Raw genomic sequence first — 17,478 nt, 5'->3', positions numbered from 1 at the left:
TTCCAACCCAGAGATTAAATTCATGTCTCTTATGTGTCCTGCATTGGCAGGCAGGTTCTTTACCACTAGTGCTACCTAGGAAACTCCATGGGGTACAGATATTTATAGCTTTGTTGTTGTTCAGTCGCTCAGTTGTGTCCGACTCTTTCCAACCCTATGGACTGCAGCACACCAGGCCTCCCTGTCCCTCACCATCTCGTGGAGTTTGCCCAAGTTCATGTTCTTTTTATTGGTGATGCTACCCAGCCTTCTCATCCTCTGACGCCCTCTTCTTCTTCTGCCCTCAGTCTTTCCCAGCATCAGCCTTAACAGCTCAGTATCTTTTATATTGGAATAGTCAGCTTAAGGCAGGGGAGATAGGTCAGGGCTCAGGAGAGGGGATATGTGGCTTTTTGGCCCAGCACTGTCAGTCACCTGGCTGCTCAGTCTGCCCCCGGCTTGAGCTGCCGTATGTACAGAATCATAATACCAGTCCCTTCAGACACCAGTGTTTTCTCTTCTCCCCATCCTCTTCTACATGTATAGGAGGGTGTGATGTATTTTCCCACCAAAAGTATGACTTACCTTAGTGCAGGCTGGATTAAGGGACATCTTGCCTTTGGGTGGGTCCTGCAGGGGCTAGAAAACCACAATTGTGGTTAGTGGCTGCCCTCCCCGAACTTTCCTGGATTGTTATTCTGTAACATCACATGGTTCAGGAGACCTGAGCCATTTTGGAGCTTTGTACTTGAAAAATTTGTTTTCCTCTAAGCCATCTTCTCCCAATTCCCCAGAAACTGTTGCTTTTGAACATTTGTTTCCTTCATTAAACCCCATGCCTCTGCTCCTGTTTCTCTAGCTCACAGTCAGGTGTACAGATAGGGTGGCTTGATGAAGATTTCTGGGTAGAGTAGTTGAAATGACCAAAGGTCCCTGGTCCTCAGATTGTCTTTCAGACAGCGACTGTGAATTCTTTCACTGTAGAGTCTTGGGACCTAGAACAAATAATTAAAATTAATCTTTTACTATACTCCCATATGCTTATCTGCCCCCTAGTGGAAAGATCTGGAAATGGCAAATTGGCCCAGTGACTGGATAAACTCAGAGAAACATCAGAAATATTAGCTAACATTTGTTGAGTGCTTACCATATGCCAGGCATTATCTTGCGTATTTTTATGTATGTTCCCATTCACTCTTCAATAATTCCATATGGGAGACTCATTTATCTTTCTTTTAAGCATGAGAGTGTCACTTGTCAGTGTCACATTACTAATCAGTGACTAGGCTAGAATTCACTCTTGGGTCAGACTCCAAAGCCTGTGTTTGATGCACGGCCTGTGTCTCCCCACAGGCTAGAGGCTCCTGCTGCGTAAGCCACTAGTGTCTTCTGATCTTCAAAACAGAAAGATAAATGGGGAGGTCTCCCCCATCCCCCAGTCCCTAGTCCATGGAACTTTCTCTGCTACATTTAATGCTCAGGCTCAAGTCTGGGAGGTCCTGCATTTAGGGCTTCCATGGTAAGGTTACTTTGTCTCATCTCTGGGCAGACTCAGCGAAACCTGCTATCTTTGAATAATTACCATTGACAGTTACAGGTCCTGTTCACAGAACATTTCCTGTTCATCAGATTTTTTGATCTTAGTAATTCTGTGAGGTAGGACAGCAGGTATCATTGCTGTTTATAAATGAGGAATGACTGAGCAACACTCTGAGTAATCAGATAATCAAGTCAGTGCTTGAATCCAGTCTCTTTTTTCTAACCAGAGTCTCTGTTCTCCGCTGCTTTATGCCTCGATTAATGACACTGTTGGTACCAGATAGTTAAATAAGTTGCTGGCAAAGCTATAGTGTCTGTGTCAGCTGTGCACTTAGAGGAAGATGGTGCAGAAGAAAGAAAGGCTGCAGGGTGCCTGTGTGGAGACTGAGATGAAGTACTGAGAAAGACTCGGAAGGGTTGGGCTGAAGTCTGGTGTGTGAAGTGGGTGGTGTCAGAGCCCAGAATGTGACCTCTTTCTTGTCCAGTATGCTCATCTGTCATTCCCGAGAGTCTTCCTTAATGGGCTATAGCCCGTGTCCCGCCTCCCCGCCCCTCACCTCATCACCATTGTCAGCATCAGCGGAGCCAGGACAGAGGGGACTGGTCGGTGTAGTGTCCTGTCCCACACTCCTGATAGAGGCCAGCATACCTGTGCCTCTACTAGAAAAAACTAGCTTGAGAGTTGGTACTGACTTGGAGCAAAGGAGCTGTTGTTCAGCAAGCCACTGTACCAGCCTCTCTCAGTTGGCCTTCAAGGAGAGAAGCTTGTTAACATGGAGCAAGACTCTTCCTACATGGAGGGGCAGACCTTCGTTTCCTGTCTGAATGGAAACGCAGCAGCTTCAGACTCCTCCTCTTCAGCTGAATCCCAGCTGTTCAGCCAGACAGTGTGCTTATAGGTATTTACTGCGGGTCTGCTCTGGGGAAGGAAGGCGCCACGCCAGGAGTGTCACACACTTCTCATCAGTCACATGAAAGCGCGGTGGCTGACCAGGGCAGCTTCTCATGGAGTGCTGGTGCCCTGGATTTAGGGACATTCTTCAGTGATCCCAGACTTTTTTGGTGTCCTCTGTGCAAGAGAATGAATGTAAGATACGTCAGAAAATGGCCCCCACTTTATGAAGCCTGAAGCCCATTAAGGGTCAGAGCCTTACAAGCAGCAGCAGAACTCTGTTCTCCAGGCCTTGACCCTTCTTGCCATCTAGTGCTGCCTAGTGGGTGGGAGACTTCCAGGCCTCTCTGCCTCCTTCTGCTTCCTACCTTCAATTGTCACTGTCACATTCATCTTTCTGCAGATCAGTCGTCTTACAAACATTGCGATTAAGGATGGAGCAGGTATTCAGCACTCAGGAAATAAAGCAGAGCCTTGAATATGTTAGAATGCCTCCCAAGTTCAAGGCATTGTGCCAGCATTTCAAAATACGAACCTTTTCCTTTCTGTACCCTTTTTTTCTCCTGTACCCTTTTTTGCTGAGTCCTGCCTCTTTGAGTGTGAGTCCGGATCTCTCTGTCCCTCCTGAACTGGAGCTTTCTTTTCTTGCTTCCGAGGAGAGCAGCAGTTTCTAAGCAGTTGCTGCCAGCCAACCAGCAGTGTCACCTAATGCAGGCAGCTGTGCCCTCTCCCTGCTAGCACTCACTAGACGACTTCTGTTCAGTGATGCCCAGCGACATGACTTTGAATGGGGTCTCCTTTGGGCCAAGCCAGCTGAGGCCACAAGCCAGGCATTTGGTCAGCTTAGTCCTTGGTCTGCCCTGGCCACCTCCGGCACAGGGAGGAAGTAGGGAGGGAGTCAGCTAGCTGAACCCAGGCTCCCAGCCAGGCGCACCCCTCCTTTTTTTTTTTTTTTTCCTGCTCGAGGAGTCTGTGCACTTACTCAGCAAGCCTTTATTAAGCACCTTCTGTGTATACTCAGGGGAGACCCTCCCTCGGAGAGAGGGAGAATGGCGCTGAGACCCCTTGCCAGGAGCCTGGCAAGCTTAAAGAGCTCTGGTTCTCAGAACCTTTTCCTTTTTGACTGCAAGCTCGACATCCGCTGGAGCCCCCTGATGGGAAGCGACTGGAGATGGGAACAAAGAGACTGTTAGCATTAATGAGGCCCATTGAGCGGTGTTTCCGGTGTTTCCGCAGTCTCCAAAGGAGGGCAGGTTTTTCCTCTTTCATTTCAGAAAGTGACAGCTGACAGGGGCCGAATACAGACTATTTTTGGCTCTCAGAACTTCAAGATGCTCTGAATCCTTTCTCCTCAGCTCCCTCCCTGCAGTCCTGTCATTATTGTCGCCCCCCACAAGGAAATAAATAAAGCCTTTTGATCTTCACCCAGTCAGGCTGAGAGTAAGCTGTAAACAAAAGTGAACTTGTGACATGGGGGTGGGGGAGGGATGTTGGCAGCTCGCTCCTCTGCCCCTGAAAAAAGAAGCATCCTGCCTCCTGTGCCAGGATGCCCACCCTGTGGGCACAGTGCCCCAGCTGCCACTTCCGAGAGAGCTGACGCCTCACTGGCCATCGCAGACCGGAGAGGAGCCATTTTGGGTGCCCTCTTCCCCAGGCTGTCACCTGGCAGGGACTGAGTGGCCCTGACAAGCAGCCCTGCTTAGAACCTCCAAACCCCAGGCCAGCAGGGGCCAGTAGGAACTTGGAGAGACTTCGCGTGAGAATTGGCCCGGTTCCGGCTGTCTAAGATGCGAGACTTTGGAAAGTTGCTCTGCTCTTCTAATCTTTAGTGACCTCATTTGTGAAGTGGGACCATCGTGATGGTACCTGCCTCCTAACACAGTAGCGGGGATTCATGGGACAGTCTGGCACTCAGCACGAGCCCTGGCCCATGAGACGTGCCCACTGCATGCTAGCCAGGCTTGTTTCTGTTGGGGCTGAGGCTGGCTCCGAGCTGGAGGCTCAGCCTGACGCCCCGTGCACCCTGCCCCGCAGGCCGCAGGCGGGAAGTCTAGGAGGGCAGGTTGGCTTGGCACTGACGAGCTCCCTCTCCTTCTCTGCTCTCCTTCCCCTTCTCTCTCTCTAGGGGACACTACACAGAAAATGAGAACTGCTCACTACCCTACCCCAGCCGAATTGGACGCGTATGCTAAGAAGGTCGCAAACAACCCACTGACTATAAAAATCTTCCCCAACAGTGTGAAGGTTCCCCAGCGGAAACACGTTCGTCGTACTGTGAACGGCCTGGACACATCGGCCCAGCGCTACAGCCCCTACCCGACTCAGGCCGCCACCAGGGCAGGCCTGCTGGCCATTGTCAAAGTGCCAGCCAAAAGCATACTCAAGGACTTTGACGGCACCCGAGCCCGGTTGCTCCCCGAGGCCATCATGAACCCCCCAGTGGCGCCCTATGCTACTGTGGCACCCAGCACTTTAGCCCACCCCCAGGCCCAGGCTCTGGCCCGCCAGCAGGCCCTGCAGCACGCACAGACCCTGGCCCACGCCCCTCCCCAGACGCTGCAGCACCCTCAGGGTATCCCGCCACCCCAGGCGCTGTCCCACCCCCAGAGCCTCCAACAGCCTCAGGGCCTGGGTCACCCTCAGCCCATGGCCCAGACCCAGGGCTTGGTCCACCCTCAGGCCCTGTCTCACCAGGGTCTCCAGCACCCCCCCACTCCCTTGCTGCATGGAGGCCGGAAGATGCCAGACTCAGATGCCCCCCCGAATGTGACCGTGTCTACCTCAACTATCCCCCTTTCAATGGCGGCTACCCTGCAGCACAGCCAGCCCCCGGACCTGAGCAGCATCGTGCACCAGATCAACCAGTTTTGCCAGACGCGGGCGGGCGTCAGCACTACCTCAGTGTGTGAGGGCCAGATCGCCAACCCCAGCCCCATTAGTCGCAGTCTGCTCATCAATGCAAGCACTCGGGTGTCGACCCACAGCGTCCCCACACCAATGCCTTCATGTGTGGTCAATCCCATGGAGCACACCCACGCGGCCAGTGCCGCGCTGCCCCCTGCGGGCCCCGTCAACCTGCCCGCGGGCCTCTCGCGTGCCCCCACTGGCTACCCTAGCGACCTCAAGCCAGTCGCCTGGAACCAGCACCAGCTGGCACACCTGCAGCAGATGTGCGGTGAGGCCGGTGGGACACCGGCCCCTGGCCTGACAGGCAAGCATGCAGCAGGACGCGAGTTGGCAGGGCCTGGCTTGGTGGGCAAGACCCCTGCCTACCCGCAGGAACTCTGCCTGGCACAGTCTTTCCATCTGAAGCCACCCCTGGAGAAGCCAACCCCGTCCCCACCCGTCAACGGCCTGGCCGCCCCACTGGCCTACCCCAATGGTCACTACTTCCAACCCCTGTGGAACAACATTCTGCCCACTCCCAATAGCGACAGCTCGGGGTCTCAGGACCTCGCCGTGCCGTTCCACGGTGGGCAGCCCACGGGCGCACCCCTCGACTGTGCGGCGGTGGCTGCTGGGGCCCACTTCCGGGCAGGGACCGGGGGCGGTCCAGTGGCAAGCCAGAACAGCTTGATACAAACGGTGGATTACTTAAGTGGGGATTTCCAGCAGGCCTGCTTCCGAGAACAGAGCCTGGCCATGCTGAGCAAGGCCCACCGAGCCCCTGGCAACCGAGCCCCTGACCCCACAGATAGTCGAAGTCTTCATGTTCAGCACCCCGGGTATAGATAGGGAGCCCTGGTGCCCTCCAGTTCCACGTCATACGTCACCCTCCTAGGTTTAGTCTTACTTTTGAGTAATTGGATAGTTTCAAAGTTTCACTGCTCCAACGTGATCATTCTTAGATGTCTAAGAAAGGGAATTTAGTGGGATCTAATTGAGGACAGAGGGGGGTCCTTTTCGCCTTTATCTTCACCTGTACCAGCCCCAGCAACTTTTGGGTTTATGTTGGGACCCAATCTCAACTCCCGGCTTGACTCTCCATTGCCTGCCTACAAGTCCAGTTCCTGCCCCGTCTCCCCGCCACCTCCTGCCCACCCTTTCCCACCAGCCTCCTTTCATCCTTACCTGCACCTCTCACCGTTGCCCTTAGGACTGAGGTATGGGCTAAGGGAAGGGTCCCCTTAGGCGAGGGAGTAGTCAGCATCCAGCTGCCAAAGCTAGGCCTCTCCCTGTCTCTCTTTCTGGGACTAAGAAGCCAGACTTCCCAAGTGTACTGGGAGCTGATTTCTTATTTACCCAAAGACCTCAAATCAAAACTGACCCTGTCTGCATCTTCCAGCCCTTCCTCAAGGCTATTTTTACACCTGCATTGAACCCAGAGCCACTGCACTCATCCTTGCCACTCCTCAAGGGCATCCTGCAGCATGTGGCCATGGCCTTGGGACATTGCAGGGCAGCGGGGGTGGGGAGCCTGTCTTTGTATTGATACCTTGGTTCCTAACTCCCTTTCCATCCCTAGAGCAATGCCAGGACATCTGGCATATCCAAGACCTTCCTGCCTGTTGTCTCCTGAGTCACCTGCTGCCCTCATGCCCCACTCTCCCCTCGCCAACAAAACAAACAAGCCAGTCTTACTTGAGGAATTAGGTAGTAGGTATGGGATGATCACATTGGAGTTTGGAATTAAAAACACTGAAAAAAAAAAAAGTTAAACTGCATTTGGTTCTCTACACTGGCTAAGAATATTGCTCTACACTGTAAGTTTTAAGCGTCCTGTTCTGTATGAATGTAGCGTGGGTTTGAGTAGCAGTGTGTGTGAGCGGCCCCACAGGTGCATTCACTGTCTAGTCACCTTCCGCAGCCCCTCAGTTTAATGAAGGAAAAAAAACACAAAGCCTTAAGCTCTTTGACTTCTCCTTTACCAAATGAGCATGGTTCCAACAGCTGGAGACGGGCCTCTATTGGAAACAGCCCCTCCTGCCCCTCGCCCTTCCCTCACCCACCCCACGTTCAGTGTCCCATCCCCACGTGACAGTTAGTTGGCTAGAAACTTTAAACTTTTCTGTAACTTAGATTATGTTTTGTTGTAACATTTTGCTTCCTTCTGTTAAAGATACATAGTTGGGCTGTTGTTTTTTTTCCCTTTAAACCAAATAAGCCCTACCCTTTCCTCTCCTCTCTGGGGAATGTGAGCTGATGTTGTTTAAGATTCTTGGTTTTGTTTACTATACTATCCACTGTTCTTTAGCCAGAAATTCTCTAGTGATCTGAAGCAATGTGACTGAAGACCAGTTTTTAAATTATGTGTTGGCAAGTTGCCTTATATTTAAAAAGAGAAAAAAAAACAAGGAAAAATCATGCCTGATTGTGTTATGCCAAATGATAGCAACATGAAGTCCTAATTTATTGCTCCCCGCTGTCTTGCTGCCGTCTGTAGACACTGGTACCTTCCTGTCCTGAGCCCCCAGGAGCACCAGCAGCTTTTGGTGCGATGCCTTCTCCCAGTGTGCTGGCCTCCGTCTCACCCAGGGGCCCCTTCTCTTGAGTTAAATTCTGTGAAAGGACACTGCTGTCTCAGCTTATCCCCTGCTTGATCTCCAAACCAGATACTTTTGCTGTAATTTTCTTCCAATGCCTCTCTCCCCAAAAGGTGAGCTGCCGTTTTAGGAAATTGGACCAGACACCAACTTGGGGGCTTAAAAATCAAACCTCAAACCCATCTCTTCCTGTGTAGGGGTGCATCTGAAGCTCTCACTCTCACCCCTAGTCTGCATGGAAAATGTACTGTGACCCCCTGCCCTCCACTACCTTCCCCTTTGGTGGGAGATGTTTCCTAGATCACCCTGAGCCCCTCTTCCCCTCTGCCAGCCAACCCCCAACCAGCAATAAGGGCCCACGCCAGGGCCTCCTGTCCACACCCCCGCCTCCATTCCACACTGCCGCTAGAGAATAATCTGGGTCTCCTGCCGTCCACATACTGTAGCATTCATTCTCCATCTCCCTCATCCTCTCACCTGTGGTGGTTTATGGGTGTGATGGGGTTTTTAAGATTATTATAAACCAGTAAAAAGAGCAAACTCATCTTTTGATCTTGTCCTATTCGTTAATGCTTGTTTGAGATGATCTTTCTTAACGGTTTTTAATACTTTCTAGAAATAATTTCTCATTTTTAAAGGGCCTTCTAGAGTATTTGTCCCAGTCAGAAGCTCTCCCCACCCATCATCCCAGGGCAGGTATGCTGAGTCAGCCCCTGCAGGGGGCATCCGCCTGACTGGCCGTCTGCCCTGGGCAGGGCTGCGGGGGGCTTGGTGGGACTTGATGGTTATGTTTGCCACCCTTCAGTGGAGGCCCAGTTTATTGTACTGCCGTGTTCAAGGACAATCAGTCACTGAAAAATGGGGATCTGGTTTGTGAATAAGCTGACTTAAGACTGAATGTCCCTCCCCTCCCCCTTGAAAATCTTGGAATTTCTGAGGACCTCTGACAAGTGATAAGTGTTGTAATAATCTGTAACATGAAAAGTGGCCCTCTTGGCAATTTCAGTCTTAAAAGGTTGAGTACTGATAGGAGATTTTTTTTTTTTGGTCTCCAGGGGGTGGGGGTGGGGGGGTGGAAGCCCACAACAGCTCTTTAGGTGTCCCCTTTTCTGCTGAGTTTGGGTCTGGACTAAGATGTGATGGAGGGAAGGAAAGATCCCACAGGTTGTAGAACTCAGTGAGTGTGCAATCAAATGGTTAATAGGTGGTTCTCAAAACTGATGGGAGTCGAAAACACCTTGAGCATGTCCTTGTCTGTAGGGTGTTTTTTCATGAAGGTACTTTTTGCCTTTACTCTTCATTCCATCTGTGTGAAAGAAAACCGACAGTCAGCCTAGAGTAACAAGGCTGAACAGAGTAGACAGTTGAGCCCCACTCACACTGTGATGCAAAACCCGCCTTGAGTTCCATAAGCAATTATGACCACCTGCAGAGGCACGGAATCGGCAGTATGGGTATGGGGTCAACCAAAGGAGGGACCAACCTGTATGACCCTACCACCTGGAGTGGTGCAGTGGCACAGTGCTGCCAGCAGAGAGGACTTGATCTGCAGAGGTGGGGGTCTGGCTTCTGCGGAAAGGCTAATGCAGAAGAGGTTCCACCTGTTGGTGCTGGAAACCCAGGTCTGTGCTTAAGGCATTTCTTCTGCGACAGCCCACGGTCTTTTACCAGCTTCCAGGCCTCACTATACCAAGATGGTTTAGCTCATGAAAGAGCCATGTTTCTCAGCAAAGCAGCCAGGGCTTCGTCTCTCTCTAGATGAGTGAATTTGACCTTTTGAAGGCTTTGGTTAGTTCCTCAGGCTTGCTGTCTCAGGCATAGGCCTTTCCTGTCACTTCTGATAAGGGCTTTTCCACCTGAGTCTCTGGCTGGCAAAGTAGAGACGGCAAGTTACAGCCTTTGAACCTTCTCCTTCCCATACTGAGCCTGAACAGTATTTTCCATACACAGGCCTCTTAGGGCCAGGCAAGAGTAAGGCACTTTATGCTGATGAGTTAATCTTTACAAATCTAGCAGGATTACTCTCATTTTACCAGCGAGAGTAAGGATGTCATGTAGCTAAGTAACTTGCCAAAAAGCAAGCATAGCAAAGATCTAAAACCAAATCTATTGCCAAAAGTAAAGGAAGCTATTCTAGGGATTGCTGGAGCTTAAAACAGAATCCAGTGATAAGGGGAAGAAAAATCCAGGCCCTGCCCCAAAATAGCTGGATGATAACTGAAGTCAGTTCAAATATGGATAATCACAGGCACCTCCTTTGAGACCTGTATGAAAAGCAAGTATGGATGGGGAAATCCAAGTGCTTTGAATACCTTGAAGGCTTTGGAGTTAGGCTAACATTCACCAAGTGCTCACAGTCATCCCTCATTATCCACAGGGAATTGGTTTAAAGAATTCCCCGAGTCCACAGATGAACAAGTCCTTGATAGAAAATAGCATAATATTTGCATATAACCTGCGCACATTTTACCACATGCTTTAAGTAATCTATAGATAATATGTAATACAATGTAACACCATGTAAATTTACCCATGAGTAGCCAGTAAGTTTTGCTCTTTGTAGCTTTTCCCAAGTGTTTCCAGTTTACTCTCTTGATTGAATTCAAGGATGTGGAACCCACAAAGGACCGACTGTATCTTGTGCTAGGTGGGAACTTGGACTGTCTTCATCACAGCTCACTAAGGTCCTTTTATTAACTATTGCACTTAAGTGAAATAATGCATATAAAATGCTTAGCAGTGTCTGCCATATCAAAAGTACTCAATGAATGGTAGCTACTCTCATTAGACCAAGAAACACCTGCCAAAGGACAGGCACTAGTCTTTGGTGGGGTATGAATCAGGGACTATAGCCCTTATTGTGTTGAGCCTGCAGCTCCCTCATAGAATCACCAGAGGGCAGCAGCAGGCAACTCTTCCACACAAAGCCCCTTGCAGTCCCTCTGTCTTCCACCAGAGGGCGATCCATGAGCGCCATTGGATTCGGGCCAGAACGGTTGCAGGCCCCCCACCCCGCCACCCCCACCCCCACCCCTGTCCCTTGACTTCACCCTAGGGCCTAGCCTTCCAGGACCCTAAGCAACCCGGATGAGTCAGGCTGGAACCAAGTTAATAAATACAATTCAGGATTTATTAAAAATCAGGGCTCCCCGCTGTGCCCTCCTGGCACTAAGTAAATAAATAACCAGAGGGGACACAGCTGGGGAAAGGATAAGAGAAATCTGATCTCAAGATTATTTTAACTACCCCCTCAGTTTCCCAACTCCCCCTCCCCCCTATGGCTCTTGGGACATAGCACCAGCAGGCACCTCGGTCCCGGGAAGAGTGTAGCCGGCACCAAGGCGTGTCTGCCCTGTCCAGGAGACAGGTCCGGGGGCTCGCTGGTTTCCAAGCCCTTGATGACCCTAAGACCTGCTCTTCCCCGAGGTCAGAGCTGAAGCACCAATAGGAGGCACCTGAGGGTGGTGGGGAAGGAGGGAGGGGGAATGGGGTACCAGAGCCTCGGCAGCAGCAGCAGCTGTAAGGGGGTCCGGCCCCCTCTCCAGGCTCAGCCATGCCCGATGGAGGTCACTGCCCTCCCCCCTTCTCCTGCTGCTTGGTCTGCTCTCAGCTGAGGATCTTTCGGGGCAATTCAACAGAGGCACGGATGAAGACCGCATCATCCCGCACATAGTTTCGCTTGCGGATATCCTGGTGGGAGATGAACTTGGGGTAACCAAAGCCCAGAGAACTCTCATCCAGGGAGCCCCGCCAAGTGCCTGGTTTTTGGAAATTCTTCCAGTTTGGGTCAGGGTGAAAGGTCTCAGTGACATGCTGTGGCTTCGCCAGCCCAGGGTCACTCTGATCCAGTAGGGAGAAGGTCACACGGCGGGCGAAGGGCCACTCGAGGAGATTGTCAAAGGCACCTGGCAGCACGCGAATGTAGAGTGAGAGGTGGGTGCCCTCGCCACTGCCATTGCCGTTGAGGAACGCAGACACCTGCAACTTGTAGCCGTACTTGTGCGTGTAGAAGGCAGGGCTGAAGCACTCGAGGTTGGGCTTGGCTTTGGCCTCCTGGAGCCGGCGCCCGTAACTGCCAATCTTCCAGATGAGCACGCCATCACTGCCCACCGACAGCTCCTCCAGCTCTCTTCGTAGCTCCTGCAGCTCCTGCCGCTGCCGGCTCACCAGGGCACACATCATGGCCAGATGCGGCTTCACACTCTCCTCCACGTGCCGTGCCATCGCCAGCTTAGGGCACTGTCGGCAAAGCCCCAGGCCATGGGGGAAAGAGAGGAGAGTGAGTAGGGGCGAGTTCAGGCGAGAGGGGAGGAGTGGATACAGGGTAGTGGGCACCGAGCCCTGAATGGGGAAAACAAGGCACTAATAAGGCTGGAGCCGGCCAGCAGAGGAAGGACTGGGCCTTCCGGGCAGCACGGCAGGGACCACTCAGGGCCTACGTCTGAGGTCTCAAGCACCAAGAAGGGAGCTGAGGGGAAGGAAAAAAGGCATCTCACCCTGTGCTTGCAGCCGGAGTCTTTGAACGGGCACAGCACCAGGGCGGTGCTACAGCTGTCCTTCAGGTGGCCTGGCAGGTCCTCCCGAGCCACGGTGCCCACGCCACACTGGTTGGGGCACGGCACAGGCAGCCTTGGGCACTGGTACTGGTGACTCTATGGCCCAGAGGCAGAGCGGAACAGTCAGCGGCCCAACTCCCTGCTCCTGGTCCCGCGGACTCCGCCCGGACTCAGGAGGGGCCTACCTGGATGGTGTCGAAGACGAACTCCTTGGTGCAGTAGGTGCAAGGCTGGGTGCGCTTGGGGCACTCGGAGGTGGCATGCTGGGCCAGCAGCCGCCGCATCATGCGGGCACCACACTTGTTCTCACAGTACACGCTCTCTTGCGGGCACACGCCCTCGTGGCTCTGTGGAGGCGCGGGGGCGGCCCGCTGAGTCTTCAGGGCTCCCCGACCCCGGGTGCCCCGCCCCCTCCCCGAGGCCCCACCCACCTCGAAGGCCTCCCCGCTGAAGTCGCAGCCGCAGAACTCGCACTTGAGCCGCCGCTTGGGGCAGTCGTGCTGCAGGTGCGCAGGCAGGTCTCGGCGGCTCAGCTTGGCGGGGCAGCGGTTGGGGCAGGGCACCACGTTGAAGCTGCAGGTATTCAGGTGGCCCTGGTGGGAGGGGCTGAGTTAGTGCCTGCCGGGGTCGGGGTGTGTCCTGCCACCCGGGGCAGAGGCTCACCTGTAGGTGCCGAAGGGGGCCATTCCAGCGGCAGCCCTCCTCGCTATGGATGCAGCGAATAGACAGGCCCAATACCTGCACCTCCAGTTCTGGGTCCGGGTAGATCTGGGGTCACGAGGAGCAGTGATCAGGGACAGCGCCTGCGAAAGTCCCCAGTTCCCGCCCACTCCAGCCCGCCCCCCCTCCCCCATAGGCTCGATGGCTTCCTCAGAGCCAGGAATAACCTCCCTCCCGCTAAACTCCCCTCAAGCCCAGGCATACAGAGCGCAGCAGGTGGAATCTGCTCCAGCCTCAGATTCTGGGTTCCCCAATTCCCTTACGCAGGGCGCTCCCTCTGGGGTTGACAGCCAGTCAGCCTGCCCAGCCCCTGGCGGCCCCCACACCGTCTGCTTCCTTCTCCCTCGTAGAGGGGTCCTGGCCCTCAGCCACAGGTCTGGCCAGCCACCCAAAGAGGAGGGGAACACTTCTGGTGGGCACAGAGAAGCTCTGTGCACCCCCACAAGCTGGGCATTGTGCCCGCCCTCCAGGGCAAACACGGGCCTCATTTGCAAACTGGCCTGGTAGGAGGGAACAGGCCACCTTTGTCGGGGCGCACAGCACTGGGTTGACATTGGCCCTGAGCCCACTGGCTGCAGCAGCAGCTCCAGCCTCCACCAAGGGCGGCAAGAGCCTGTACCTGGCACGGTGGACTCACCTTGGCATAGTCCAGAGGAAGCTGGTCCTCCGGGCACTTGAAGACTCCTTCACTGTGAAAGGGGAGGGGACAGGGTCACAGAGCTGGAGGGGAGACCCGGGGCCACCCTCCCCACTCCGAGCCAGAACAGCCTCTCTGTCACCAGATGGTTCCCAGGCAGCCTCACCTGAGAGGGCAAGTAGAGGCCTGAGGGTACCCACTTCTCCAGGACCCCCAGAAGAGCCCGGCTCCTGTCCTGGGGAGGGGGGATCTGGGCCCAGCGGAGGCAGAGGCAGCTGCCTCAGGCAGCATTTGGCCAACAGGTGGCAGCTGGCACCCCTCCCCCCAGGACGGCAGCTGGATTGGGAAAGGAACAGGCTGCCCAGCCACCCAGTCCCCCAGGTTGATGTTCACTGGCTGGGCTGGAAGCTCACAGGGGAGGGTGAGATGGGCTGAGATTAAGTGCCAGGGCTGTCCAGTCCCCATGAGGGTGCCCAGCCAACATCCCAGGGCAAAGGTCAGCTTGGGGCCACCTTACTCCACCTCCCCCTCCTCCTAGGTGGGTGTGTCTTCTAAAGCAAAGAGGAGGAGGATGCCCCAAGGTCCTGTGTTTACACTCCCACCCCATTCTCACCACCTGCCTCAGAAGGGCTCAGTGTTCCCATTTGGCAGATGAAAGAACTGGGGCTCCCAGGTGAACTGGATACACCTGCCTGATTCCACAGCTCAGTTTCTACTACCTTGCACACAGAAGAGAGGCTAGTCCCAGAAAAACTGGCCAGACAAGCACAGCCAAGACTCTGTTCACTGCACAGTGGGCATCCGAAGCCTGCTGACCCAGTCCGCTGCCCTCGGGTCCTTCACCAACCCCACACCAGGTTGTCAGCACTCCAGGAACCTGTGGCATGCCTTCTCCTGCCAGCATGGCCTTGCTGACCCCAGCCAGGACCAGTCACTGCTGCCTGGCGCAGCCTAGGCAGGGCAAAGGCGCACCCAGCAGGACTGAAGGCCCTCAGGCCTGGCATTTCTGGCAAGTCTGAGTCAGGTATGTAGGTAGGTGGGAGGGCAGGCCAGGACGAAAGGTGGAAGCAGAGGCCACACAGCGCCCCTGTCCAGGATGGCACTTTGCAGGCCGAAGGCAGTCCCCTGCTCCCTGTGTGTGGTCAAGGGATTTCTAGCACCCATCTCCTCCCCTGATCCCACGACTACTACTGGCCATGCTGCCAATGCCCAGACGAATACATGCCCAGGCACTGAGGAGGTGTGCCCATGCCCACGGGGCAACCAGCCTTCCTGGGCCAACCTGAGTAATAGCCCTGGCAAGAGCAGGGGACAAGGGGTGGGCCTGGGGGAGGAGGGGGGGTCTGCTTGGCTGCTTCAGGAATGTGCTGACTTCGTGGTTCTGGAGTCAGGGAGGGGGGCTGAGGCAAGTCCCCAGGCTTCAGGCATAAGATTAGCCTGGGCAGCTTGGGGCCCAGCCAGAACAAAGGTTCCCCCAGGACGGCGGACACCCTAGCTGTTAGGGTGGGCGGGGCAGCGCCCGTCCCACCATCCCTTCCCTTCCCGGGCTTCGGAGTGAGCCGCGGGGTGGGGGGAGGCTGGGGCCGAGCGCTCTAGGCTGTGCAGTGGAGGCCCAAGCCCAGGGGAGAAGACAGGATGGGGGGAAGGGGCTGGGGGAGAGGAAGAGGGGATTTCCGGGAGGGGGAGGGGCAGAAGCCGCCGAGACGGGCAGAAGGGAGGGAAACCAGCCTGACAGCCCCCTCCCGCGATCCTCCCCCGAGGCAGGCAGGGTGGGTCAGCTGAGGAAGGGGGGAGGCTCAGCTGGCCTCATCTGGAAACCAGAGGGCCGGGGAAGGGCTAGGGAGAAGACAATGGGGCTGTGTGTCGGTAGGAGAGCGTGTGTAAACGGACGGGAGGAGGGAGGAGGGGAGGGAAAGGGAGGAGGGGAGGGAAAAGGAGGAGGGGGCCCGCACCGCGGCTCGAGCAGGAGCATATGTGAGGGCAGGACCGGTCCAGGCAGCCGGGAGCACAGCAAAACAAAGGGGCCTGCGGAGATCGCAGGGCTAGGGGCCGCGGAGGACGGAGGCAGGGAGCCTTTCAGGCACGAGCCCCGGAGGTGCTCTCGCAGCCTGTGCCCCGCGAACCCTCAGTATACAGCCTCCTGACACAAGGCAGCGGCTGGCCCACCTTCCCCGGGGCCCTCGGGGGACGACCCCAAGACCCGGGCTCCCTCTTCCGGCCTCCCCACGTCCCGGACGGTGCAGTTCCCAGCGCGGGCTGGAGACTCAGGACAGCTCAGGGCGCCCAGAACTCGATGAGGGCCCAAGAGCCGAGGGACTGATGAGCAGGGGCGGGAGACGGCGGGGTGCGGGGCCCTCCCTAACGATCCAGACTACCCGCCGTACCCAAGACCCCCAGGGGCACCCAACAACGGGCTCCTGCTTCACTGAAGATCGGGGCGTCACAGTCCTTCCCCTATCGTTCGAGCACAAACGGCCCGCGCTGACACCCCCCTCCCAGTTAGGTACTTGTGCGCCTGTAGGTTGTTGCGCGACCCGTGGGCAAGTCGCATTTTTTCTTTGAATCTGTGAAATGGGAGAACAATAGCTGCCGTTCTGGGAACATCGAAAGATGAGAAGGGCTTAGATGGGTGAAAACTCCGGAGGCTTAAGGCTCCGCGAGGAACAGAGGGTTTAGTCTTCCTCTTCCCAGAAGGACTCAAAGTTCAAGGCTGAGGCCGCTCTAGCTCTCAGGTGAGGGGGAAGGGCCGGCCGCAGGTCAGGAAGGGCGTCCTTTCCCACCTCCACCCCGCGGGAAGGCACGGGATTCGTCCCACCCGGCGCGTGGCACGCGGGACCCGACGGATTCATGCGTGGGGGGTGGCCCTCCCTCGGGGCGTGACGTCACCGCAGCCCCGTGACGTCACGGTGGGCACCCCTGAGGTCACCGAGCCGCGGCACAGACAAAGAGCCGGCATGCTCCCGGCCCCGGCCCTCCCGGGGCAGCGTCTCCCGTCCCCGCCGGCCGGCCGTCCCCGCTCCCCCCGCCCCCGGCCGCACCTGAGGAACTCCTGCAGGCAGGTGTCGCAGAAGCGGTGGCCGCAGGTAGAAACCTGCACGGGCTCACGCATGGGCTTCCCGCACAGCGGGCAAAGCAGCCGCCGCTTGGGCTTCTCCAGGAACTTGTAGTCGAAGCCGGGCATGGCGGGCGGGCACGGGCGAGCGGGGCCGGGTGCGCGAAGGCCCCACAGCCCGTGCCTCGCTCCGGCCGCGCTCCCGGCTCCGGGCGGCGCCGACTGGCGGCCGGGGCCCGCTCGCGGCCCCTGAGCCCGCCCGCCGGAAGAGGGGGCGGGGCTGCGCCCGCGCGGTCCTAGCGCCCTCTCCGCCGCGCTCCCCACCCACCCGGCCGGCCGGCGGCTTCGGGGTCGGCGCTCTGCCAGACTTGCCACCGCCGAGGAGCAGGGGTTCCCCCTTCCCCTGGGAAAGAAAAACCGAGGCCCCGCTTCTCTCCAGGGCTGGGGAGGTCGGAAGGAGCTCGGACGCTGGATGGGACGGAGGGCCTCGGGGGACTGGCCGGGCCACGCCACAAAGATTCGCTTCTCCGGAGTCAACAGCTCGGTCTCGGGGGCCACGTGTCGCCCAGGGGCCCGGGGCTCTAGCCTCCAGGTGCTAGGCAGCTGAAGCATAGCAACCA

At 56.0% G+C, this 17,478-nt stretch overlaps 2 protein-coding genes across 4 annotated transcripts in view; one reads left to right on the top strand and one right to left on the bottom strand.

The window, feature by feature from the left end:
* FAM222B (family with sequence similarity 222 member B) overlaps window positions 1-8,437 on the top strand; it is a 54,945-nt gene extending 46,508 nt beyond the window's left edge. For all 3 annotated transcript variants that reach the window (XM_024980663.2, XM_003587387.6, XM_005220133.3), the window contains one exon: window positions 4,536-8,437. In XM_024980663.2, the coding sequence (XP_024836431.1) occupies window positions 4,553-6,145 (1,593 nt within the window). In that variant the 5' untranslated portion in view covers window positions 4,536-4,552 and the 3' untranslated portion in view covers window positions 6,146-8,437. The remainder of the gene's footprint in view (window positions 1-4,535) is intronic.
* A 2,564-nt stretch (window positions 8,438-11,001) lies between these two features.
* TRAF4 (TNF receptor associated factor 4) lies at window positions 11,002-17,082 on the bottom strand. Its single transcript, NM_001101280.1, is given in 7 exon segments — window positions 11,002-12,132; window positions 12,390-12,545; window positions 12,635-12,796; window positions 12,881-13,042; window positions 13,113-13,217; window positions 13,807-13,858; window positions 16,845-17,082. Coding segments are annotated over 7 exon segments (1,413 nt in total). The 5' UTR covers window positions 16,988-17,082; the 3' UTR covers window positions 11,002-11,499.
* Window positions 17,083-17,478: the final 396 nt, after the last annotated feature.

This window comes from Bos taurus, chromosome 19, assembly GCF_002263795.3.
Source record: "Bos taurus isolate L1 Dominette 01449 registration number 42190680 breed Hereford chromosome 19, ARS-UCD2.0, whole genome shotgun sequence".
In the NCBI taxonomy this organism is placed as follows: Eukaryota; Metazoa; Chordata; class Mammalia; order Artiodactyla; family Bovidae; genus Bos; species Bos taurus.
This window is presented reverse-complemented; position numbering and strand designations above follow the sequence as displayed.